The sequence below is a fragment of the Excalfactoria chinensis genome, chromosome 1 (genome assembly GCF_039878825.1).
Source record: "Excalfactoria chinensis isolate bCotChi1 chromosome 1, bCotChi1.hap2, whole genome shotgun sequence".
NCBI classification, from domain to species: Eukaryota; Metazoa; Chordata; class Aves; order Galliformes; family Phasianidae; genus Excalfactoria; species Excalfactoria chinensis.
Genome location: NC_092825.1, coordinates 157,827,064 through 157,852,895, shown reverse-complemented (window position 1 = coordinate 157,852,895; position 25,832 = coordinate 157,827,064). Strand labels below are relative to the sequence as shown.

Here is a 25,832-nt window from a genome sequence, read left to right as displayed (position 1 = left end):
TGTGAGTTTCTACTTGACGTTGTTCGTGACTGCCATACGCCATCAAGAATAAATAAGCTCACCTTTCAGAATGTAGCAATTACACTCCCAATTTTTTATATAATACACCTCTATCAAGACTGAACTGTAAATTAAACCAAACAAAGAAGAAGGAAAAATGAGTATTTAAGAAACTTCCTTTAAAGCGAATCGTTTTATCTCCATCCAAACATACACAATAGGAGGAAACTGGAGGATAATGTGTTTATAACTGTATAATAGCTCCAAAACCAGAAAGGCATTCTCCCACTATATTAACAAAAGATCCTTCAAAAGATGAAAAATAAGAATAGTTCAAAGCCCGTTGGCTGAATCCACGTAAGACAGAAGATTTGGACAAACACGCTGCATATTATTTTGAATTAGCCAATATTCTATTCAACATTTTGACTTTCCTGATACCTCAAAACTGAGAACAGTTGGAAGGCCGGGTTGGTTCCCTTATGATGAAACTTAGAAGTGGATTTGGGGGGAGAATTTCCAGCCCTGTTTTTGAATGCTACTCTGTTTTTAACTCTCCCGTAATTTTTCCAGCAACCAGCTTCAAAACAGGAGTTAATATCACACACCTTAACCTGCACACTTTGCCATAATTGTTGCCATACAAAGATCCCAGCCACATAAAGAAAACTGACCTCATTTTAAGAGCAGTTCCTTCAGCCTCTCCTCATAGGAGAGGTACTCCAGCCCTCTCATCATTTTAGTGGCCCTCCTCTAGACCCGCTGTAAGAGCTCCACACCCTTCCTGTACTGGGGGCCCCAGGCCTGGACACAGTACTATGATGAAGGAGGTACTGAAATCAAGAGACAGACTTCTTTGGAAGGGAAGAGTTAGAACAAGAGACAACAGGCACAAACTGAAACACAAGAAACTGTACTTCAACACAGCACAGACTTACACTGGCACGGGTCACCCAGAGAGGCTGCAGAATCTCCAACATTGGAGATACTCAAAACATAACTGGACACAGCTCAGACAAGCTGACTCTGCTCTGAGCAAAGGGCTGGACCAGCTGATTTCCAAAGGTTCCTCTCCACCTCAGCAAGTGAGTGGTATTACAAAAATATGCAATTAATAGAGTGAGGTTGTCCTTTCTCTGTATATTCATACAGGATGGAGTAGAGTTGTGGCTGCTTCAGTAATCTGTGCTTTGTGCTGGCACAGTCTGACTCACAGCACTCTTAATAACATACGTAACTTAGGAAATACAACAGAGATTTTGGATATTAACTTTATTTTAATAAAGCAAAAGATCAGTTCTCACGATACGTCAGTCAGCTTTGGACATCCACTGTGCATGGATGAGTTGTGAAAAAGCATTAATTTTAACACCAAACACCTCAGCCTCTTCCTCTCCTCCTTTAAAAAGCAGTCATAGCAAGAGAAAATACAAGGCTTTTAGACAAACAGGTTTATAAGATTTATTTCCCATTGCACATACATGGATTATATACAAGTTAGTAACATAAGTTACTGCTTAACAATCTAAAAGATCGTTACAGCAAACACTCGCCATTTGGAAACATCAAGTCAGAAATCAAGTCTAAAAAGGTAAATGTGACGATATTTTAAAAAGGAAACAAATTGCACTTAGTTAGGGAGTCAAATACAGATCTGTCTATATGCTGTAACAAACTATATAGCAGGTAATATTACAGTTAGAAGTAGCTCTTGCAGTCCGTTTGTACATGAACAATTCTTTTCGATTTTACTTAAAAACTGGTGGATAATTCAAAGACTTTCTCTTCTTCCGATTATTCGAGATTCATCCCATGAAATGCACTAGCAACTAAGTCTTTATACAATTGCTATTCAAAGATAAGGAGTACACCACGCCTGGAGATAAGGAAAAAAAAAACAACCCTAAAACGTATTGATTTCACGTGTCTCATGAGATGAAAAGTATGGAAGGTGTTGAGCAGTAAAGCCCTGTCCACTACTTACATAAAAGAAGATTTAAAAAAATAATCACTGCACACGATACGAAGGGTGGGGTCATACTGTAGTTTAAAGTCTCCCGTAACAGTAACCTTTCTCCTTACTGTTCACAGATGAGCGTTTCCATAGCAAACCTGTTCTCAAAATGTCGAATCTTCCGGCAATTGACAGCTTCACGCTTCTGAATGCCTGTATTAGTACAGAACAAAGGAGGGTGAACAGAACGGGGGTGATGTATATTAGAGGAGTAACAGCTTCGCATCCACTCTCATTACACCTCACTACCAGAATTGGAGAGACCCAATGATCCCTGTCAACCTATGCCATCATTTATTACCACAGGATCAATCTGCTGTATTTGTGCTGCTAAGACCTTTTCATTTTTAAACATCATTCTACATTGGTGTTCTTTATATACAATATATTTCTTTTCCTAGGATCTAACGATATGACTAAATTGCTTCAGTGACCACTTTAACATCACATACCACATTAAATAAACACCAGTCTAAGTGAAAACCAAGCGATAATTCAAGGCAACATTTCACAGCTTGTCAAAGCTGTCCTAAATCTTTCTTGTTTTCTTCAGTAGCTTTCCATGAATGAGTACCAAGAACTACAATCCTGTAAAGACAACTCTTCCTCACACTGCACTGATATAAATAGTTGATGTGATCTAATCTGTAAACGATTTGAACGATGAGAACGTGCCCTTCTGGTCCTGGACTACAACGCTATAGGTTCTCTCCTTCTAAAAAGTTCTTTGCTTTTGGGAGCGGGTCAAGAAACAAGATTCAAGTAAAGCATCAATAAAACTAATTGCAGTAACTACATGGAAAACCTCAGACACGCTTACAGCCCTTGAAGTTGCAACTCTGGTTTTAACAAAGTCATTCCTTCCAATACAATCAAGCCCACTTAGTGAAGTCGAGCAGCACAGAACTTCCTGCCAACACAAAGGGTCACATGGAAGAACACTTACCTTTCATGGCTTCTTTGCGCTGCAGTTTGTAGGTTTCCTTGCCACGGCAGAGGCGGTAAATAAAGAATCCCAACTGATCCACATTTTCAATGCGATCAGTAACAATCATCTGTTCATGAATCAAATAGGACTGAGGCAAATATGTTCCAGCCTATAGAATAAAAATGTAACAGCTCAGACGATGAAGGGATGGGCGGCTTTTGACAAAGTACACAAGGAACACTTTGCACTGTGATTCTTTAACATGGCATTATTTTCTTTTCTTTTTTCCCCAAAATATGTAATACTTACATAATTTTATTATAGATGTGCAAGTATGACTGCACTATGCAAGTACATAATGCTTACATTCAAAACTTCTACACTCTCCCACTACAGTAAGAGCAGTCTCCAGCATGGGCACATTTTCTTCCAGTAGAACCCATCACCATGGATCAAATCCCACAGCTCTCATTACAAAGTCTCCACTTAATCAACAGACATCAGAGGGAGCTCTCCCCAAATAAGAGCTGCAGAAGCACGTTCTACTTCAGCATACTCTTGCTTCTGAAACATGCCAGGTGCAGCATGCTCCTGCTGCAGCCTATGAGGCTTGAATAGTTTCACAATGAGGACTGCAACTTGGAGGCTAAATGCAAGAAGAGCTTGTCTGGCCTTGCCAGTTACTACGAGAGCTCCTCAAGATGTTAACAGAAGTATTAAGAAGTCTTTGATATATGCCATATGATATATGGCAATAAATTGAAAAAGGAAGAGCCAAGACAACATCCAAAGGCTTCCAAGCCTTTTTCAACCCCTTCAGTGTCATTTTCCCACAGTGAAATGACAGACAAGTCAGGCTTCATCACATATGTCTGAAGATGCACATAGCTGTGTATCAACTGATTTCCTAACGTTGCTATTGGTAAATAATCCTCAACTTCTAGTGAAATGTTACTTAATTTAAGATATCCTGAAGCTTCTTATTTGTGTCAGTACAGAAGCACTGCTTGCTTTCCAAAAATAGGACTGGTTATTATGAAAACAAACCCATCTTCCGCAGCAAAAGATCGCTGCACTTTCCATTGTCAATAAACAACTTGGAATTTCCATTACAGAAGACGACTGTCTTTCCAGCCCAAGCAACTCACATTGAAAAGAAGCTGCTTAAATGCTATTCTCCAATAAAGAAAGAAAGTGAATGTTCTACGTGCCTTGAAATTATAACAATTGTCATCAGTATGTACACTGTGAGGAAAGAAGCGGCAACAAATGTTCTCTTTTTAAGTAAGAAGGCTCCACACTCCCACATTAACTGACTTGTTACTTGGTGAAAAGCTTGGTAGGTCAATCACTGTAAGTCGGTGCATCTTAACCCCCCATCTCTACAGTTTTGGGAGAGCTTCTTGGGTTTGTGCCACCCAAACCACAGGACATCCCCAGACCTACTCAGTCCTTCCTTGGGTTTATAGGAAGAAGAGCTCACTGGAAGGACTGCAGGCATTTCCTTTGCCCAGGCACTGTAGGAGCAATTTCCTGACACTGGGATCCGGCACAGCGACAAATGTAATCATCTTAGAGATGCCTTCTCCATCACATATGGTTAGAATTGGCCACTTGGCTCAACTATAGTCAACAAACAAACATACTTGGGTTTCAGCCTTGCTCCCTAAGGAAAAGAGGCCCTTCGCTATTTGCATATTAAAGCAAGCCGTATCAACATATAGAAATGTTATCCTTCAAGCTTTTTATGGCTTTTCAATGGCTTTTTAAAAGCAAAACAGCCCCAAAACACCTCTGTCTTCCTAAAATGCCCTCTGTACGTATTCAGAATTCATTTTAACGCAGCAACTATTTTATGTTTTTTCCCCCCCCATGTGAAACCAGTGTGACTGCAGGACAGCAAAGACAACTTTGCTCACTTCATGCATCTTCAAGACAGTTTCCCACATTTCAGCTGCAAAACATTTAGCCCTGATTTTCTGAGACATCAAGTGCCCACAGCTCTCTGTTAATACAATGAGAATTAAACAGATGTCTCATAAAATTAGGGCACTCGCTTTGGGGACGGTGATCAGAACAGTTTGCTTCTGCACAGATTTTCAATTAAACACACGATTCCTGGTTATCCTCTTACTTGTAAAAACCGAGCACAGCTGATTTAGAACCAAACGCAAACTAGGAAAGCAACAGATTTTAACAGTGAGGTTTTGCGTGGTCTAAAAAAGCCAAGTTAACAAACCAACAAAAAGGAAACTAAACAACAAAACAACACAACAATGAGGTCAATTAGTTTTTACAGACACCACTTAATTCTCCTAATTCATATTAGATTAGTGAAAACAGAAAACCCTGTGAGATTATCTACTTTGGCCTCCTCAATTTCACAGGCTGTTACGTTCCACCCAGTTGCTATTACTGGGAGAATAGCATTTCCCTGTGGGGGCACCAAGCCAGCCAGCACTGTTCAATTATCAAACCCCGCTGGGAAGCGATCAGGAGTTCCCATGACATTTCACTGAAATCTCTTGTTCAGTTGTTCGGAGACTGTGGTGTCTCAGCCCTTCTGGGATCATTGTTATTAAGGGCCCAGAAACCTTATTCTGAAGGTCTGGTGCTTCTTTCTTCTTCCCAAGATATGGACCCAGGGATCTGGCTATACTAAAAAGCTTTCCATTTCAACAGGCTTTGCTAGTCATATCATGCAAATAGGTTGCGCAGAGAGGTGGTGGATGCCCCATCCCTGCAGACAATCAAGGTCAGGCTGGATGGGGCTCTGAGCACCTGATGGAGCTGTAGATGTCCCTGCTCACTGCAGGGGATTTGGACCAGGTGGCCTTTCAAGGCCCCTTCCAACTCAAAGCAGTATGAAATCCTCATTACTCCTACAACGATCTCCCTGGAAATATTAAGATCCACTGCAAGGCTGCTGGAAGCCTCAGCAACTCAATTCCAGCTGTTCCATCAGGTGGAGGCAGTGTAGCACCTCATGCCATTAAGCACACACAGTGGCTCCAACACAGTTCACCTAAGGCACATCACACTCCAGCCACTTCAAAGTAGGGGCTGACCCTGCAGAGCTCTGCTTTGAACAGAGCTCACATTAAGGGGCTTCCTAGCACATCTACTCTAAGTGTCTCAGTCAACCAATCCAGCATAAAGCAAGCTTTATGGTAAAATCTACTCATAAAGAGCTTCATATTAAAAATAAACAAATGTGAAGACTCCTCTCAAAGGGTCCAGGTACACCACATCTGCCCAGTTCTGCCAACTAAACCTGTAGCATCACAGAACAAAATCAGATCTGTTTGTCTTCCTCAGAGTTAGTAATTCCTCTGCGATTGTAGTTAATTAATCTCAAAGGTTATAGGCTTTTTTCTCTCTTTGCAAAGATCTCTGGTGATGAGTTCACTTTCGCCAACGGGTGAATGCTTTAGAATGTCGGTCCTGAGGCAAAAAGAATTCTTCTTTTCCCCTCTGAAGAGCAAATCACTGGAGATTGAACCATACCTTGATGTTGATGAGCAACTCCAAGAAATTTTTCGGTGGCATCACAACTGAAGTGTTCAAAGGGATTACGTAGCACTTATCCAGGCTCAGGTCAAGATAGGCAGTCAGTCTCTGGTGAAGAGATATTTATTTTAATCAAAATCACCTCAGCATCAGAAAAATGATGTAACAATGTTGGTAAGCTGCTGCTGCTGCCTCATGTTTATCTTCAAGTTATTGTTTTGTTCTATCTCAAGTCTGTCCAACAAAGCCCAGTCTGAGGACAGGTCAACACAGAGATAGGAGGCATTCTTGATGAGCATCTGAATCTATTACAAGGACTTGTGCAAGGCAGCAGGCAACAAGCAGTTCAAATGCATGACTACAATGGAACTACAAAGGTCCACCTAAACCACTAGCGAATGAACTACAGCATTCAGTCACCCCTACTGCCTGCTTTTGGAAATAACAGAGCCTTGCTCACTCACTGACATTTTTATTTTGTTCAAGAGGAAAAAGAAAACAACATAGAGGAAAAAAAATACAATGTTCTAAGTAATGCAACAAATAGAAATCCCTTTGTTCAAAACGCCGCTGAGTTGAAGTGTCAATGATTATTCATACCTGAGTTATCATCTTCATAGTACCCGAGCTGCTATATCTGTCATTGTTTTATTAAGAGGAAATAAACAGATATAAAACTCCCAGGAATTATCCTTAAGAATCCTAGGGCTCTGCTCACTGCTCTGTTTCACTGCATCTGTTTTTGCTAAAGAAGACATTATCTCAAGCTGCTGAAAGCTCCAAGGCTGCAGATGCATGTAAAACACTGAGCGCACCACGAGCCCAGCAGTCAAAATAGCACCAGGCCAGCAACCCTTAGTGCACATAATCTCATTACACAGGACTATGTGCCCATGGCAAATGCTCCTCGCAGTGACCTTTAGAGCAGAGTGCTAAGGATGCACAGTTAACTCGAAAACCTTAAATTAAGAAGTAAGTTTCTAATATTACACCGTTCTCATTCACTTCCCTCCATGCTGGTCTATCCTGCTTCAAGATTTTGCTCTAATTCTTAACAGAAGCTCCCTAAATATATTCAGGAATATTTTTAAGTGACACAGCTTAAGCAAGCTATGTTTTCTTCCAAATCTGGTTATGAATATTTGATAGATAGCACTCTTCGTGCATGGAAAAACTTCAAACTTTGAAGTGCACATAAAAAATAGGACACTTCCTTATTCTTTTTCAGACCCGCTTAGAAAAAATAAGATCAGTTCAGTGAAGTATTCGAATGTTCACAGAAACTTTGCTTCCAGGAAGACAGCTATAGAACATTTCATAGCTAACACTGTTCCATCGAGCTGGTAAAAGAAAAGGGCTTCTAGTTGTTTTACAGCTCTGTCATTACTACTGAGAGCTGCAGCCCTGTCAGCTCTCCTACTAAAAATGTATTGCCAAGACTGCCCTTAAAGTTGTCTCTCACAAAAATAAAGGGAGGGACAGCTCAAAGCACTTTGCTACCCTGGTTCAGTGCCTTTAAGAAACAGGGTGTCTGGATGAGGAGCTATGAGATATGGTTTAGTGGTTTGCTGCAGCTACAATAATGGGAGGATGGTTGGACGAGATGATCTTGCAGGTCCTTTCCAACCTTGTGATTGTATGATTCTAGGGTGGCCTGCACTGCCCAAGGAAAATGGAGCTGCTAGGCTCCTTGTATCCGGAAAATGAGCTCTCTTTCTATAGTCACCTGGCTGCTCCCTTCCTTTTGTCCCACAGCTTTACAGTTCATGAGCTGTGCATGGCAGAGCACTTCTGTGGGCATTGGAACATAACCCTACTGATCTCAGATGCAATCAGCCCCTCCAAGCTGAAGCCAAAGTCGTTCCACACTTCCCTCACCACTACAGCACTTGGTCACATTCTGCTGTGATGGAGTTAACACGCTGAGAAGTACATTTTTATTTTCTCACTCTGAGGAAAGGAAACGGCTCAAAGATTTTCCCCTTTCTAAAAACAGAAATGGTGGTTTACACGCTACCTCATGATGATTGTATAACACTGTACTTTGTATGCTTGGTTAATAATTGCTTCCAGCTTGCTGCTGATCAAAATGTTTCTACTGCCTCCTCCGCCTTCTGTTTCTCCCCCCCACCAAAATAACTTGGGAGTACATTTATCAGGATGACTGAAGGGGAACATTTCTCAGGTGTTAAACGCCTTCTGCTTCCTCAGAAATACTCCTTACCCGATGGAAGTCGTGAACAATATCAGCAGGGTCGCTATCAGCAAATTCGGGGACCGGCACACTGATAAACTCAACATCTTCCTCCTCCAGGATCTGGATGTTTTGCTCAATCGTGTGGTAACGAGCGCTCTGAGCCTCTGCCCCAGACTCGGGTAAACTTAAGCCATCTTCAATGTATTTTATTCCACAGAAATATACACCGCCCTGCTAAAAATAGTGAACAAAAAACATCAATAACCTTGTTAGAAGTTTAAGGCTAATATTCTCAAAGCACCATGGAGAAGAAAAACTTGTCAGACTCGACGAAATGTTTTCCCTTTGATTTGATTCACATGCATAGACCAAAGTAGGAGACAGCTGCTATCCACAACAGGACTATGGGTAAAGTCTCTGTTCTGCTGAACCCAGCGGGAGCCCTTCTCTCGAGTTCAAGGAAAACAGGATCCTAAAAGCAACTTCTTAAAGTGTCATCTTCTGCTTTGTTCCCATTATCTGAGGCATTATTTTTAGAAAGGATGTGAAATTCTTAAGCTTGCATGCATGCAAGTTATTACTATTAAATTATGATTTAACTGCAGCCAAACGCTACAACATAAGACACTGAAACTGGTCATCCAAGTCAGCTAGAAAATGTAAATCTCACTCTGCATTTGGCCCTGCTTTGAGCAGAGGGTTGGACCAAATGACTTCCAGAGATACCTTGCAAGCTAAATTATTCTGTGATTTAAAGAATCATAGAAAGGCCTGGGTTGAAAAGGACCACAATGATCATCCAGTTTCAGTCCCCCTGCTATGTGCAGGGTCACCAACCACCAGACCAGGCTGCCCAGAGCCACATCCAGCCTGGCCTTGAATGCCTCCAGGGATGGGGCATCCATGACCTCCTATATAGCTACAAAGCTGTTTAGTTTTACCACGTTTGAGGAGTTTTCAAAGTCAGTTTCTAAAACATATTATTTCTGCTGCACGGGTATTAAAGAAAAGGTAACCAAGAGAAGTGGAAAGAAGCATTTTATGCCCTTCCTTCACAGCATACAAGCAGAGTGCAAAATAAGCTCCCTACTCAGAGAAAGTCATACACCATGTTCAGTATATACATATGCACAAGTCAGCAAAATTAGCTCAGTTCCTCAGTCTTTCCTTTAATGCAGATCTCACTCACGAACAAGCACCACAGGTTTGAGTTAAGAGGCACTTCCAATTTCAGCTACCAAGCACGCGAGAGGTGGAGCAGGTGCTAAGCACTGATGAAACAGGACAATGCAGTGGGTCTTCAGCTGCTCTTAGCCTGCTAATTCACCCAGACACCCTATGCTGCTTGAGTGTTGTTTGCAACACTGCTGCTCCCCTACACAACAGGTTAACTTAATAGCCTGAGAGCCTAGAAAACACAATTTACACTGGAATTTCTCATGTTTAATCACTCAGCAACCAGCAAAATAGAGGGGGGAAGATCCCAACAACAGGAAGAGGAGAATTTCTACCTTAAAACTGCATGCACTGAGCAGAGGGCTGGAAGGATTCATATTTTGCTGATGTTCTCACCCTTTCTGACCTTGTGAATCCTGCAACCCAGCACAGCTTCTGCAAGAGGGGGGGGAGCACACTCAGCCTGCTCGGGTGGCAGCCCAGCAAGTCCAGAGCAACCCAGGGACAACTCCCCAGCAGAAGGCAAGATTTCACTCACATCTCCCACACTCCAGCTAAACGCTGCACTTCCCTGGCAGCAATGCCTTCACGGGGCTCCTCTTGCAATGGTGCCAATTTTGATAATACATGTTGTCAGAGGCCTAACCTTGTTGGTGTGGATTGGATCTGACAGAGCGTGCTTAATCACGCTGACTCTGCTTCTCCCAGGTCCCCAGCAGGGCCCATTTCCATATCCCTGCAGAGGCCAGGAAGGAGGCAAGTCACCACACAGCTCTGGCAAGCAGTCCCCTTCCTGTGCAGCAGCAGTTCTGCATTTGTCTAGGGAATATGGGGTCAAATGAGAGGTCTTTCAAGAAGTTAAGCCACTTTCAGTATACGGCAACGGCTGCACATGAGAAAGACTGTGTGAAAATCTAGGACACCACTGGGGTTCTTATATTCAAGTCCTATATTCAGATACAATCCTTTCTCTGCAAGTAATGTTTTGAGAAGTGCCGCTCCTTTTCATTTGCCAGCCTTGCTCCTACCTTCCTCTGCTGACAGAACAAACCTTTAGGAAACCTGAGATTTTAGAAGGTCAAAAAGGGGACCAAAAAGGCTATCTGGTTTAGTCAGGCGCTCCTCTTCTAAACACAAGGCATAAGGGAGGAAAACACACAATCCTCCCATAACAAGATGTACTTGACTTACCTGGAATGCGAAGTATTTGTACAGATAGGCACCACCCAGGATCACTCCTGCCAGCATGAAGGCCAACCCGAAGCACATACACCAGCACCAGGCCCTCCTCTGCCCTGCAGGCACCACCACATCCTCCTGCTCCTGCAATGCATCAGAGAGAGACCTTCAGTTCCCAGGGCACCCAGCACAGCAGATAGCTCGGGCCCAACGAGCCCAAACATTGCATCCATCAGAAATGACGTGAGCACTTTATCAGAAATGCTTGTAAACGTCCTTTTTGTTTTGTTGTAAGCAGCCCTTTTTTCAGTTGAGGTCTAAGATAAGTTGTACTAACCGTCACTTTTCGGACTAAATCAGCAGAAACGAGGAAGAAAACACCTCCCAAAGTACTCCATAACACACAGTGAGCCATTTTAGGGATGGCACATAGAAGTATCTGTTGTCAGACAATCTCAGCGTTAACAGCAGCACAGTGAGGAAGATGGTTCAGAAGGGTCAGCTATTTTTTTTTAGCTTGGTATACGCAATTTAAGTGAACCACAAGAACCAACAGAAGATCAAACGCAGAAAGAAGAGCAAAATAAATCCTTTCTTACGTCGTTCCGTCAGGAAGAGAATATAACATCCCTCCGCTGGAAAAACAAGGAGGATGGTTTAAAAGTTCTACTTAGGGAAGCTGTGTGCTGAAGATAGCGCTGGCCATGCACTGCTGTCTGCTGTGCGTGTTACACTGAAGGAATGACAGGATATTTCCCCTCTGGGGCACTAGTTTGCATAACCATGCAGTTCCCAAAGGCATCCTAAGCAATAAACTGCCGCTTGCAAAATCTTTCCTCTATCAGTTGCATCGCAACGCTTTTCCTCCCCAGAAAGCTTGCATAACACTCATTGAAAACAAAACAAAGCCCAAAAAAGTAACCCACCACCTTGATACTTCCATACAATGTTCTGAGTCACCCTCTGCAGAGCCTCCATAATCCTGAGAGAACACTAGAAATTCCAGTAAATACGAAGTAATTCACTATCCCTTTGCAGACCAAGGAAATGAAGGATAGTGCGATCATAGTGTGGTAATTGGGGTGAAGTCAAAACCAAATCCAAACGAGGTGAGAAAGAACACAGGGAAGGGCTTGGAAAGGTGCTGATGGCTATGATAGACAGCGAGTGTTCTGGCTGTGGTTTGCTGCAGTATTTTCTAATTAGGAGGATTTCTCAAAGCAAGCTGTTGGTGTAGCCCCAAGGCTGCCCTGTTCCACTCAGGAATGAGCTCTTCTCATCTGGCCGCAGCCATCAGGCAGTGACACCAAAGAAGAGGCACTCCCTATAAAAGCTGGGGAGAAGCCAGCACTCCCCAGCATGACTCACCCCAACCATCTCCAGTGGGACAAGCAGCTTTCTGGAGGTACTTATTTCTTGTCACTGATTACAGGGGGAAGATTCCTGGTTAACGAGCGAGGCTCCTAAGTCACATATAGCTAAAATTAGATGATGTGAAACCCACTTTTACAGCACACTACAATTATCTTTCCTACACAAGTGGCAACGCTGCTTCCTTTGCCAGCCAACAGTTGCCAAAACCTGATTCAGAAATGCTTAAGAGCCAGACTCCGAAGATATTCCACAGATTACGCTTTACGTTACCTTGCGAAGTCCTGCAGTAAATCAGATTGTGAAACCTCCATCTCCATCTTTGGAGGCTTTCATGACTCAACAAGACAGAGAAGTGGCTGACCTTGCTTTGGCAGCTACCCTGTTTCTAAGGGCTGGACAAGAAGACCTCCAGAGGTCTTCTAACCAACATCTCTGTGATTCATTACAAGGCGAAGGGAGAGTGGATAGAGAACAGCTGCCACGGTCTGAAAGAGTAAACAGAGCAAAAAGACAACTAACAACTTCATGAAGTCTCCACGTTTCTAATTAGCTCAGGAATTCAGTACAAAGCATCACAGGATTACTAGCTGCATGGTTTTCAACCTGGCTGCTTGCAAAGACTGAGAATAGAATGTAATACCCTTGGTAAGCTAATTAACTTTCAGGTCAGGCTAAGATTCACCATGGATTCCTCTATATATCAACTCAATCACGAATCTAAACCAGATAAAACAAGGATTTTTATGTTGCCCTTTATTATTAGGTAACTATTTCCCTGGATACTTCAATGCATGAAGGACACCTGATTGAAACATTTTAAAATAGCTGTCATTTACACTTTTAATTTAACGTGGAAAAAGCACATAGCAAACTGGCTCCGGGATACAACGCCACAATATTCCCTGGTGAAGAATATAAAGGAGATCTTTATTCTTTCCCTGAGGTTTTACTTCAGTTTTTTCCTCCCTCCAAGCAGCACTGCCCAGTGTAACTTTTACACTTTTCCCACACTAATAGGAACGTGAAGGGTAAGTTTATCAGAGTTCCACTCTATGCCATTTTTATTTTACATACAAGGTGACAGATGTAACCAACAGCTTTAATGGATCTCTCATTCTCTACCGGCAGCTGAATTGTATCACTGTTATTATTTGATGCATCTCTGATGGTAGGGCATTGACATCGTTTGCATTTGTAGTTGCCCACTGCGTCACTTTGTCCACAGCCAACCAAAACCAGCACGCCACACGTAGACAAAGAGTCACAGCAGTGTTCAACCTCTTGCTCAGGACCAAGGACTGCACCTCAGAACAGTAAAACCAGAAGCATTAGGCAAGAGTGAAGGTATCTGATAGTGAAGAAGTGCACAGAACTCACTCCTGAACTTGAGAAGTACACCACCAAGCAGTTTAAATCCACTTGATATTAAAACTTAGCCTCAGAAGGCTATTTATGAAATTAGACTCATATTAGTAGCCATCCTGTGGCGAAGCTTTTGTACTGTTGCGGTGGCACCTTAGTTTTGGCTGATGTGGCCCAAGAGAAGAACTCACCCCTCACCACATAACTCACTTGCACTGGGAGAAATGAATGCGTGACAGATGCCTGCCCACCTTCCAGGCAGCTCGTTCTGGGAAAGGACACAGCCCAGAAGTGGATGCACACCAGCAGGGACAGCACTGATGTAGTGCCTCTCTCCTGCAGGTAGGGCTGCACTGTGCCCAGCACTGCCAGCTTCTGAAGCCACAGCACAATGCAGGACTGCAGCCTCGCTGGTTGATCTTCCTCTAGGTCAGCTTTCTACTGCATCTGACAAAAGAAAGCATCACAAGTATGAGGATAAGACTGACCTCTAATGATATGTTTCTACACTTTGGTAAACAGCAATACTTAATTGTTGCTGTTCTGGCCCTCTTCTTCCCTTTCTCCTGCATCATCAGTGCCCTGTGGACTTCCAGATCCACACTGGATCCTCAACCTGAGGACGATGCCACAGAACTAATGTTCTCTGATGCAAAATGCCTTAGGAAGAACTGGATACAAGCCCCCAAACAGCTTGCTTCCCTTGATGAACTGACTGGTTGCACTGGAAAACATTTGATTAGCCTATTTCCGAAGGACAAGGTACGAAAGAGAAGCATCCCTCTGCCTCTACCACATCAAACCCTACAGTGTTAAAATGCACAGAACTCCTCAATAGCTTCAAGCTCGGCAGGAAAAATTTTCTTGTAGATACAAGAGAGAATTGAATACTTCTCATTTTCTTGAGATGTCAACACGTTGGCAGGAGTCCCTTAGCTCTGTCTTCTTCCCACAACGCAGTTATCTGATGCTGCAGCTTTCAGCAAGGACTTCTCCATCAAATGACCGCAGCAGCCAATGCACAGCTGCAGCCGTCTTGTTACTGGATCTGTAAAACACTGGCGAGCAGGATAACGACACCACAAACTACTTAGAGAAGTGCCTCTCAATTAAAGAGAGAGCTTCACGTATTTACAGCCAGCATCAACAGCCCTAGAGTGGAAAGAAAGTAAAAAATAAGAGCTAATAACCCCAACATCTGCAAATATCAGCAATTATCGAAGGCTACTGGCCACATATCTTCTTGCTTGTTTTCAGTTTGATTTTCATTCTGCTTTCTTCCCCCCACCCCCACCTCCTTTAAATAAAATGCTGAATTTCAGAGGGACCAAATTAAAGTCTAGGGTAGCATCACGGAACTCTGCTTAGAAACTCCAATACTGAGCTGCAAATGTGTATAATTAGACTTGGTAATTATTTACATTTTCCCCTTGTGGCTTTCTGAACATAGCTGACTATAATTGCTTTAAAATCATGAAAGTAAAACAGTCTAGAAACTGACATGGCATATGTCTAGGCCGTAATAAAATGGGTGAGAAGATTATCAGGCATTGCTCCTTTGCATAAATTAAGGCCATCAATTATACGATTAGAAATTTTCATATGAACCCATTAACTAAGAACCTTCCTAAGATAGATACGATGGATGTACTTGGATATGCTGGAGGGGGGGAGTGTGGAATGTGACGTGACCATTGCACACCTATGCACAAGGTAATGGCTCATACTCCAAAACAGCGACAAAGAGAGAAATAAAACAGCTCTGGGGGGAAAGCCTTTCAGTCTGTGACACAGAGAAACCAGATGCTGAGCATTACTGTGTATTATATATATTACTAGAAGCGTCTGTAGCTTAATACGCAGCCCGTAATTATACATCTGAGAATAACATCTAATACATATTTTATATAAATACACATACATATATGGATACACACACACACACATTATATATATATTTGTGTGGGTAGAACTGTCTGGAAGCTGTTCTGAGCTGTTTTCTGGGTGCCAGCTTGTTCACACAGATGGACAGAACACAGTGGGACAGACTGAGCAAATATTGACCAAGTGTGGTTTTAATAGTGGAATGGGGAGAAAGGAAACTAATGGCAACTCCCTACAGGAGCGCCAGTGAGGGAAGCTAAAAAACCTTGCAATAAATACCAGCCCAGCGGCTATAGAGAGTGGATTTTGTTGATCAAGCGCGCCTGCTCTGACTTGCAGATCTGACATCTGTAGAAAAGCCTCGCAAAAGACAGTCAATATAAAGTGACCTTAATTTAGAAAGAACCCTGCATTCCTCCTGTGGCATTCCTGCCTGAAGACTGCTCCAAGCCTGGTATTCTATTTACTGCTTGCTGCGGATGGGAAATTAAGGAAGGCTTTTGCAAGGCTCCTCACCCAGCTGGCAGATGCTGCAGAACTGGAAGGCCATCAATACTCTCAAGGAGCAACTTTACGCTTCCTAATAAAATTAAATTGATATTTGAAGAATGATGATCTTTTAACCTGCTAGCCGGGAAAACAGGCGCTATATACAATAGATGCTTTAAAGAGCTCCTGCTTGTCACAAGGAGTGACTTATTCATTTGACTCACTGCCTGCTCATCCTCTGGCAAGGTGGACAAGGACTTGTCCCTCTGGCCAAAGGCTCTCTGGCTACAGAACTGCTTGAAAAACAGACCTTAATTCTGGTGTCACTTGCCACCATCACAGAGCATGAGTAACCAAGTAGACTAACCAAGCAGAATTATTATCTATTAGGCTGCTAGCAATGGTAACCCTCTTCCTGTATTCGCAGTATCTTCTATAAAAAACATTCTACAAATGTTGTGCATTAACAAACCCAGCAGTGTCGAGAAGATATATTTCAAGTCCAAAAGTCAAAGGTTCTTTTTATATGAGCCAAACACCACCTTTCACCAAGTAACAGGGGTGTTTTCCCATAAAATGAGGCGTCTCAAATGAATCACTCCACGGTTCAAACGTCACATCCATGGTGGCATAAAACATTACAGATAAGGTTTAGTAGACAGTGATGGTGATGGGAGGATGGTTGGACTAGATAATCTTGTAGGTCCTTTCCAACCTTGTGGTTCTACTATTCTGTTAATGCAAGCAGCCAGCTCAAGATCTAAGAAAGGAAAGGAATGCTGAGATCAGTCCTAGTGGATGGGAAACACACCGCGTGTACCTGCAAAGATACAGGTGAAGGGAGAACGAAAACAAAGGAGAGAACAGGGAAGCAGGAAATAAAATTAGAGAGAAAGATGATGGAGCAGACAGAGCTCGATGTCTGCAGGAAGTCGTGGAGAGAATTACAACTGCAAAGTGAATGCAAAGGGCATGAGTCAGCTGTTCACCCACAGCTACGTGATAGAGACAATAAAACAAATGCACCCTGGAAGAGTAATCCTGCACCTCTTAACTGATGTGAGTAATCCTGATTTACCTAAACACTGCCTTCAACCCCACAGATTACAGAACGTAATAGCAGCCAGCAATTAAAGAGGATGGGGAAAGACATTCAGATGAAGAAGACTCTCACTAGTCTGCTTCTTTAATTAAACTCAGCAGTAGCGCTGTTAAGCGTGGTTATTTTTACTGTTAGCTTTGGTCCTACACAGACCAGAAAGTGGGGAGGAAACACTGCTTGTATGGCTAAGGCAAGAACTTTCTCCAGGTGATTCTCCTGCTCTACTTTTGGCTATATCTGCATCCCAAGGGGTATTTTACATCTATTTCTCCAAACTGTTCCTTTTGTCTCTTTTCCCTTCCAAGATCCTCCAATTCCCCTCTCTCACCACCAAAACCAGCAGTGTCGAGTCTTCCCATAAATTTCTTTCTTGCCCCAGATCCACACCACTGTAATTTTACACCCTCCAGAGGTAATGTTTGTGGTCTCTACCACATACAGAGCACTGACAGACCCACCTTCCCCTCATCACTGCTCTACAAGATACACCACTCAGTGTCAGCGTCCTTATCTGCTTGGGAAGACGGGCTGGGCTGCGTTAACACCCCTCTGTCTGTCACACTAAGCTGTACCCTCTGCGTCTCTTGTCCTGCACTCATGGCCAAGGGCTGCCCCTCCTTTCACCTTCTGTTCAGCAATTAGCACAGCAGGATACCAATACCACCTTACCTTCCTTCTAAACACCAGGAGCCCTTTTACTGACTTAAAACCGACCCGCGCTCTACCACATTTATTAAAAACACCCTGAAATAAAACTTCAAAATGCAGTACTCTTCCTTATCCTGAATTAGCATCAGTGCTCAAAAACAGGAACTCAGAAGGCTCCTATTCCATTTAAAACAGATCAATACTAAATTATCTTTTTGACCTTGGGTGTTCTAGTTCCTGTCTCTTCCTTATCCTGCTCACTTCTTATCGCTGAATGCTTCTCCTCGTTTTCTTCTGACTGCCTGAATCTCAGGCATCAGTAATGACAGAACGCTCTGTGGATTTAACCTAGATTTCTCTCAAGACTCTTTTCCCAACTGGTGATGGCTCTTTCACCCAAGAGATCTCATTAGCATGCACATACGCACCGCTGAGCTTCAGAATTTAATAACTCTATTCCCAGTTCAGCCACAGATGGCATGTCATCTTGAGCAAGTTACGAACGTTACATCTCCGTTTCTCTCCGAATTAGAATTCACCACTACAGAATCAACTCAAGTTACAAGAGACCACATGAGGTCTCCAGGTTGAAGCGGGTGGACACTGAATTCTAACCGGGTCGCTCAGGAATCTCATCCCACCAGGTTCTGACAGCCTGCAAGGCCTGACACTCTGCAGCTTCTGTGGGGAACCTGCTCATGGCCCAATTCTCACAGTGAAGGATGAATTCCAATTTAATGTACAACCACTGCCCTGCACCCTACCGAGTAGCCCAGCTCTCATCCCCTCAGCCATCTCCAAACAGGCCCTGCGTAGCAGCCACTGCTCACAGAGGAAGCAAACCAGACCCTGGCCACTACATCAGCCCCAGTGGGGGGTTTGACAATGTATTTTTAACATGTGGATGAAAAAGCTGACAGTGCCTCATGCCCTACACCTGCCTGGTGGGAGCCCTCAGTGTTCCCAGCCAGCATGCCGGAGCCCACCCTAATGGAGGGACCAGGTCTGTTCACAGCATGGGACTCGGCTTTTGCTCCTCTTGGAACTCATCAGGTCTTCTGCTGCTCAGCCCCCAGCCACCAAGGTCCCTCTGTACAGCAGCCCTGTCCTCAAACAGAACTGGCTAATATACACATACTGGAATTAAGATGCATAATATTCATACAGCAAGCTGAGCTCCTGGGGCAGAAAGCGTTCTACTGGTAAACTCAGAATAGAATCATAGAATCACTGAGGTTGGAAAAGACCACTAAGCACAACCATCAGCCCATCCCCACCCGTCATGCCCACATACCCTGTCCCTCAGTGCCCTATCTATACAATGTTCTAGAACACCTCCAGAGATGGCAACTCCACCACCTCCCAGGGCAGAGAACACTTCCTTATGGCACTTCATGGTATCAACACAGAAGAGCTTACCTTGAAAGCCCTCAATTTAATTGTGCTCTTGAACTATTCTAACAATCTGATGGAGTTTGCTTCAATTAAACTATTCAAAGCTGGAAGCGGAGGATATGAATCCCAGCACTCAGCACCACACTGGTTCACACCTTAAAGAGACACACCGTCAGGAATCAAAATGCCACATCAGACAGAAAGGACTCGCTGCAACCAGAAATCTTCCACACAAAAACCCACTGCTATACATGGCAGCCTCAGAAAGACACCCTCCATCTCACTCTGCAAAGGGACTGCACTTCCATATGCTCAGCCACACAGGTTTTCTATGTAGGCTGTATCTTCTACATCAAATAAGTAAGCTTTTGTGATTAAATCTGTGCACAGGCCTCACGGGGAGATCACTACCACCACAGTTTGATCCCCCAACGTCTGGCTTTACCAGACAGCCATTCCACCATCTCGTTCCGCCCTCAGAACAGCAGAAAGCCTCCATCAAAAGCAGGATTTTCAATCTCAGAGGGAAAGGAATCACAAATTACCTGAGAATTTATATGCAGGGAACTCCTCAAACACGTGAGCTTTATTTTTATGTACACATAAATATCACAGACGTTACATATATAATTCATAAAATATATATTCGGGTACCCACTCAAAGATGCTATTTGGAAAGTATCACCTTGCCTTGTTTTGTTTTTCCCCAAGATTTCTACAACAGCTGTTAAGCAAGCACTACTTTGCCTGTTTTTCCACCGTAAGCATTTAGGGCTGCTGTGGCACACAGGAGGTTTGCTTACGGATGCAGCGTGGAGCTGAAGTCTCTCCATATCCGCTGTGGCCAAAGCCTCGGCCACGTGATGTCTGCTACAAAACCACCAGTGATTTTATTGCGAGCTCAATCTTATTAATTCTCTCATTCCTTTGGTTTACCACATCTGTAAAATGAGGACAGATAGCTGAGTTTTATAAATTAGCATGCTTTTCATCCGTAGATTCAAAGTAATTTCCACCGAGGATAAAAAAGCGGTACGTAAACAGTAAGAAAATGAATGTTATATTATTCATGTAGACCGGGAGACTAAAAGCAGATAATGGTAACCTTTGTCCATCACTGCACAGATGGGAGGAAAGACCAAAAAAAAACAACCCAAAGGAATCCATGCAACAGCAAACAGAACACACCATTACTTATCCCAGTGCTAACTCTTACACTTGAAATAAGTCATAACGTTATTGAAAGAAAGTCATAATGTTACTGGAAACGCCAAATAAAAGATTAAAACTTGAACAATGCAAGATTTGCTGTCAAAGAGATTCCCTGAGAGCCAGAGAGAATTATTTCCTTGTATATAAGCTACTCGGAGTCTGCTGGCTACTGAACAGAAGAACATAGAATGCCAATGCAGTTCAATGCAGTTAAGTGAACACATTATTGGAGGTAAGCACGCTCACCATCCTTACTAAAGCCACCCAAATGGCCATTGGCATACATGGAAATTCATTAAACTGCTTGTAGGGGGAAAAGAAAAACACTGGGCAAAGAAAGAAAACCAATTTATTTGAGCCTATAAAAAACAAACATTAAATTACATTGCGACTGTAGATGGCTCATTAAAATAGCATGGAAAGCACACACACACACGTTATACTTTTAAATTCAACTTTTATTGGAATGGACATTCATATGTTGGAATGGACACTCATTATAAAGGAAGGAGTCTAAAACATCACAATATCTCCATGGAAAAGACATGATGATCTACACAGCAAAGCAATACAGAACCACATACAGTACTTCCACTGCCTGCATACAGCGATACAAGCAACTGACTGAGGAGTTATCATAAGGGTCTGGCAGAAGGCATCCCATTTCCAATAGTAAATAGTGTTTTTTTGGGAAACAACTTTTCTTTCCAAACCAAATTTGGTTTTCAGGTCTGGAAGCAGAATGGACAAAGAAACAAATGGACACAGGGGGCACCATCAGCCAAAAGACGTGTTTTCTTAAGAAAAGTCCTTCACAAACAGCCCCAGCCACAACTTCGGTTTATGTAAAATCAGTTCCCTTAAATCTAAGCTCCCAGGTGATTGCAAAACCAAATCAGAGCCAGAACCCTGGGTGGCACTGTGCCTGCCACTGGAAGGTTCACTGCTGAGGTTTGCTGGCTTCTCCTTAATATCCCACCAAAGTCAGGCAGGAAAACGGGAGGGAAAGAATTCAGTTTGCTAGAATCTGTTTTTTTTAACTTCTCATTCTCTTTTTAACTAATCATGTCTTAACCCACAACGCTCTGACAGATTGCAGAAAATGGCTCATTTTATGACCTAGTTGCATTAGAGAAAATATAGGAAAACAAAGACTGCTCTCTCTTTATAGGCTTATATAAAATTTGGTTGGAGAAAAGACTGCCAAGGGTGTAAGAAAGGTTCTTTAACAGCAAAGAAAAGCCCAACACACACACACACACACAACCAACCACCTCAGAAATGTCATGCATGGTATTCTAAATTGAGGCCAAGAACTAAAGCGTAGAAGGTTAAACTAGATGACCTCAGTCTTCTCCAACTTTAACGATTCTATGGTTGTCTCAAAGACTTGAGTGGGAACCAGCAGATATGGAGCCACTTTCACAGTAGCAATGAGTGATTTATGTGGAGAAAGGGTTAACACTCTTGATTTTTCAACTCCTTTTAAATAGCATATTCCAATGCATAAGATCACTGCCTGCTGCCAGAGCTTTCTTTGGAGCTGTTGTTCCCATGATACAACATCTACTCCACTCGCGCCTTCCTCACCTGACTTCCCCGGTCATATTTCCTATCAGCATCTGCATCAGAAGTTATTGGGCAAGTTTTGGAGAGATCACATCATCTCTATTCCACATCCATCAATCTACATTGGCTGCAAACAGCCCATTATCAACCCCTAGGAATATTATCTACTTCAGAATAACCTGGAAACGGCCAAGTTGCAGATTTCATGACACCGCACTGGGAAAAGCAGCAAAACGAGACTATCAGAGGACCAGCCTAAAAGATAACGCTGTGAATCCTCACCTTCCAGCCATTACGAAGCAATTGGCTCCATTCACGAACATCAGCTGCTTTACTGAGACATTCTGCTCTAATCTCTGCGAGTTCTGCTGATCCTCCTGCGTTTTTCATTTCCTTCCATTTACTCTGGAGCAGAACTCCTCCCCACGACCTTCCTTATAACATAAAGATTCTCTTAACTTGGGCGTTCAACCCACGTTCACTCTTGTGACCCAGATCTATTGATCACCCTACAGAAACCAGAAAGAGGAAAACTGATTTCCAAAAGGTGGCTTTGTAATAGACGTGACCTTTCTTTACAGTCTACCAGCCCTGGCTCCTCTATATCCATTCCCACAGTGCCTTCCAACCTCACTTGAAGCTAAGCATCTTCCAGCTATAAAGTAAGTGATATGAATAATGCATTTGTTAGATGTGGTTTATTTCTCCCTTTCCGAGGAAGACCTGCCCAGGCAGAAGCTCCTCCTAGAGGGGGAGGAAAGATTGTTTTATAGTCTATTTATATTAAATAAGGCCAAGTTCAAAGAGAGCGTCTCGCACTCATCTCAGCGCTGTTCAACCTGCATGGGTTGCACAGCCTTTTCTACTGAAGCTACAGCACGTTGCTCAGCTCTGCTTTCATTCTTGCTTTAAAACACACAGACAAACAAAAGCTTACTCGAGAGAATTTTGCATACCGTGTAGGTCTGCAGTTCTGCTAAGACAAGATGGAAATATGTCAAGGAGAACGTCAAAGGCTCGGCGTCCCTTAAGAGCATTCATTTGCTTTTGGAATTCTCATCTGCAGAGAGCATCCGTTCCTAGCTTGCTATTTTAGGACTGTTTTTAAGCCTTGTACAGGCGTGTTCATCCCCTGATAACAGCGCGAGGCTCCAAAGAACTTACAAGCAGCTACTGGGAAACCAGACCACCTTTTGACCTGGTTAAATAAGTGCTCGCAGTTCTCATCTCTGGGCAAGGAAAGTAGTAACGAGAACCGAGCAGAATTAAGGCAGATCCTGTAGCTCTTCCTCAGCCGAAACAATTTACAGCTCCGCATTAAGGAAATGATAGTCAAATAGCACACTTCCCTCAGGATCTGGACAGGGTCAGCAGTGGCTCCCCAGCAAACCCTCAGCCAGCTGCATTTTGTCTGTGCGGCACTTGGAACAACCCAAATTGGTGGGCTATCTATCTGGAAACAGAACCACCCAGGGCAGATCTGAATTGCCAGTTCATTGGAAAAACCCTCCAATTTCAGGAACTTGTCATCTCTGTCTCACTTACACGGCACCCAGCGTCAGACCAACTGCTAAAGCCGGGGTCTGGACTGAGATCCACAGCTCAAGCTGGGAAAACCCATTACCTCCTCCAGGAGGGCTCTCCTGCTCACTGCAGTGAGGCGCACAGATTGCCTTAATTAGGGATTCCTCTTAATTGCAGGGAATCTCAGTAAGAACGCTGTCTCTTGCTGTGACACACCGTTGCTTACCCTTCTAAGGACTCGACTTTTTGGTCTGACTTCTCTCAGTGCTGCAGAAAAGTTTAATTAACCATTTGCTGCACTCAGGAAGATGTTCCTACAGGGCATCTTGTGATCCCCTTAGGCTCTGAAATGACACGGAGAGCTTGGCCCCAGGAGAACCACGGCACAGGGGGACCTTGGTTATCTGGCATAGCAGTGATGGGCTGATGGTGACCTTAGGGGTTTCCTCCAACCTTTATGATGCTACGGCAAAGCCTACACTAGGGGATAATATCACGCCAAAGGATCAACTGTTACCATCTCTCCAGGCAGAATTTCGTCACTGAGACTTAATCCAGAAGTTTTCATCCCCCTTTCCAAAGAACTCCGAGCAAATTACGCTACTTCTAATTAAAACCCTGCTTTGATTACGGGAGCGGCGAAAACCTCAACCCTCAAACATGGATATTCGGTGCAGTTCTGCACACCCAAAGCCGGAGCAGCGGGCTCACAGCGGCTCTTTGTTGCAAGGCTTTGGGGGGCGACCGCTCCTGCGGCTTCACCCCTCCGCCCGCGGGGACGAGGCGGCGCTCGGAGGCGGAGCGCCCCCCAGCCGGCGGGCAGCAGGCAGCGTTGGGGCCGCTCCTCCCCGCGATGCGGCACGGAGCGCAGCCCCTCGCAGGTCGGGACGGCACAAAGGGAGGCGAGAAGGTGTTATAAAGTCAGCCCGGAGGCGGCCCGAGAGCTGTCGGGCTTTAAAAGAAGAATTAAAATAATAATAATAATAATAAAACAAAATGAGCACAAGAAACAAAAAAGAAAACAAAACACACCAACCGCTGCCGTACCAAAGCGCGGAGGAGCGGAGCTTTAAAGCTCGCTCTGCTGTCAGCCATTTTAGAAGCGTGAGCGGAGGGGGAGCGCGGAGGGGCGCAGCGCCGTACAGCTCTCCCTCCCGCCCCGTCCTCGCCTTATGGCTGCGAGGGGGCTTAAATAAGAAGAAGAAGAAAAAAAAAACCCAACAACCAGAAAACAAGCAGTGATAGACGGCTCCGGCGTGCGGCCGTGCCCCGGCGGCACCTCGCCCGGAGCAGCCCCGCGGGGAGCCGGGCACGGCGCTGCCTCAGGGCTGCCGGCCGTTCTCGCCGCTCCGTGCCCGCCGCCCTCACCTTGGCGTCCGGCGGCAGGATCAGCACCTGGCTGTTCTCCTCCTCCTTCTTGGCCGCTTCCTTCTGCGCCAACGCGGAGTTGAACGACACCTTCACCATGGCGGCTACCGCGCTGGGAGGCAGGGAGAACTAAAGGGAACGCGGAGCCACAAGCCGCCTGGCTACCCCCGATACCCCGCGACTGCCGCCCCGACCCTCCGTCAGGCGGCGGCGCAGGACGAGGAGCGGAGAGGCGGGGCGCGGGAGGAGCTCCGCCCGCACAGCGCCGTGTGGAGGCCGGCCGCTGTCCCCGGTGGGGCGGCCTACGCCCACCGCCGCCCCGGGTTCCCACCCGGTGATGTGAGACCAAAAATGGCCGATATGAGAACTGCCTCAACCTGGTTCATCCCGCCGTCCTGAAGTACTTTCACCCAAAGGGCCGTGGATGATATAAGGAACTTTATTTTCTCTGATAAAGGTATAAAATCCGCCAAGCAAACGCAAGCGTGGTACGTGGTCACAAGCTGCGCGTTGCCTCAGGTATTCCAGGAATTCAGTGCAGCTGCCTTAAATCGCAGCAGAGGTTGACCGAACCGTTTGCAGATCTTTCACAGAAGCATAAAAAAGGCGCTGTGAAACGCAGAGCCTTCCCTTGGCCTTTCCCAACCATACCTGACATGGCCCGGAGGTTAGCTCACCCTTTGTAGTAACTTCTGTAGGAAGCTTTTCAGCGCTCTACATTAAAATAATGCAGTCTTGTGATAAGACGAACCTAAACTACAGCATTCTCCTATGTGTTTATGTTGATTTCTTTTAATAAGTGAGACTTCGTTGCAGCTCTCCCCCATAGGGAGGTACACAAGGCGTCACCTCTGTTCCCATCTCTGTGGAGTTCTTACAGGCACGGTGTGTATCCAGCACA

General features: G+C 44.3%; 1 protein-coding gene across 2 annotated transcripts; it reads right to left on the bottom strand.

The window, feature by feature from the left end:
- Nucleotides 1–1,445: 1,445 nt before the first annotated feature.
- Nucleotides 1,446–25,189, bottom strand: ITM2B (integral membrane protein 2B). Of its 2 annotated transcripts, none has more exons than XM_072359571.1 (6): nt 24,932–25,189; nt 11,017–11,148; nt 8,677–8,880; nt 6,450–6,560; nt 2,961–3,111; nt 1,446–2,167 (listed from the first exon to the last, which is right to left on the bottom strand). In XM_072359571.1, exons 1-6 carry the CDS (start codon nt 25,028–25,030, stop codon nt 2,079–2,081), a joined length of 786 nt encoding a protein of 261 aa, XP_072215672.1. In that variant the 5' UTR covers nt 25,031–25,189; the 3' UTR covers nt 1,446–2,078. The 2 variants fall into 2 exon arrangements, with proteins under 2 accessions (XP_072215672.1, XP_072215662.1); XM_072359561.1 differs by having other exon boundaries at nt 8,677–8,883; nt 24,932–25,182.
- Between the last annotated feature and the right edge of the window lie 643 nt (nt 25,190–25,832).

Bases quoted from the DNA above. Each gene is read 5' to 3' on its own strand.
- ITM2B (XM_072359561.1), bottom strand. From the start codon at position 25,030: ATGGTGAAGGTGTCGTTCAACTCCGCGTTGGCGCAGAAGGAAGCGGCC. The intron at 3,112-6,449 runs GTATGGTTCAAT...TTTATTCTATAG, and splicing joins AGTTGCTCATCAACATCAAG to GCTGGAACATATTTGCCTCA. The intron at 2,168-2,960 runs GTAAGTGTTCTT...GTACTAATACAG, and splicing joins GCGCAAAGAAGCCATGAAAG to GCATTCAGAAGCGTGAAGCT.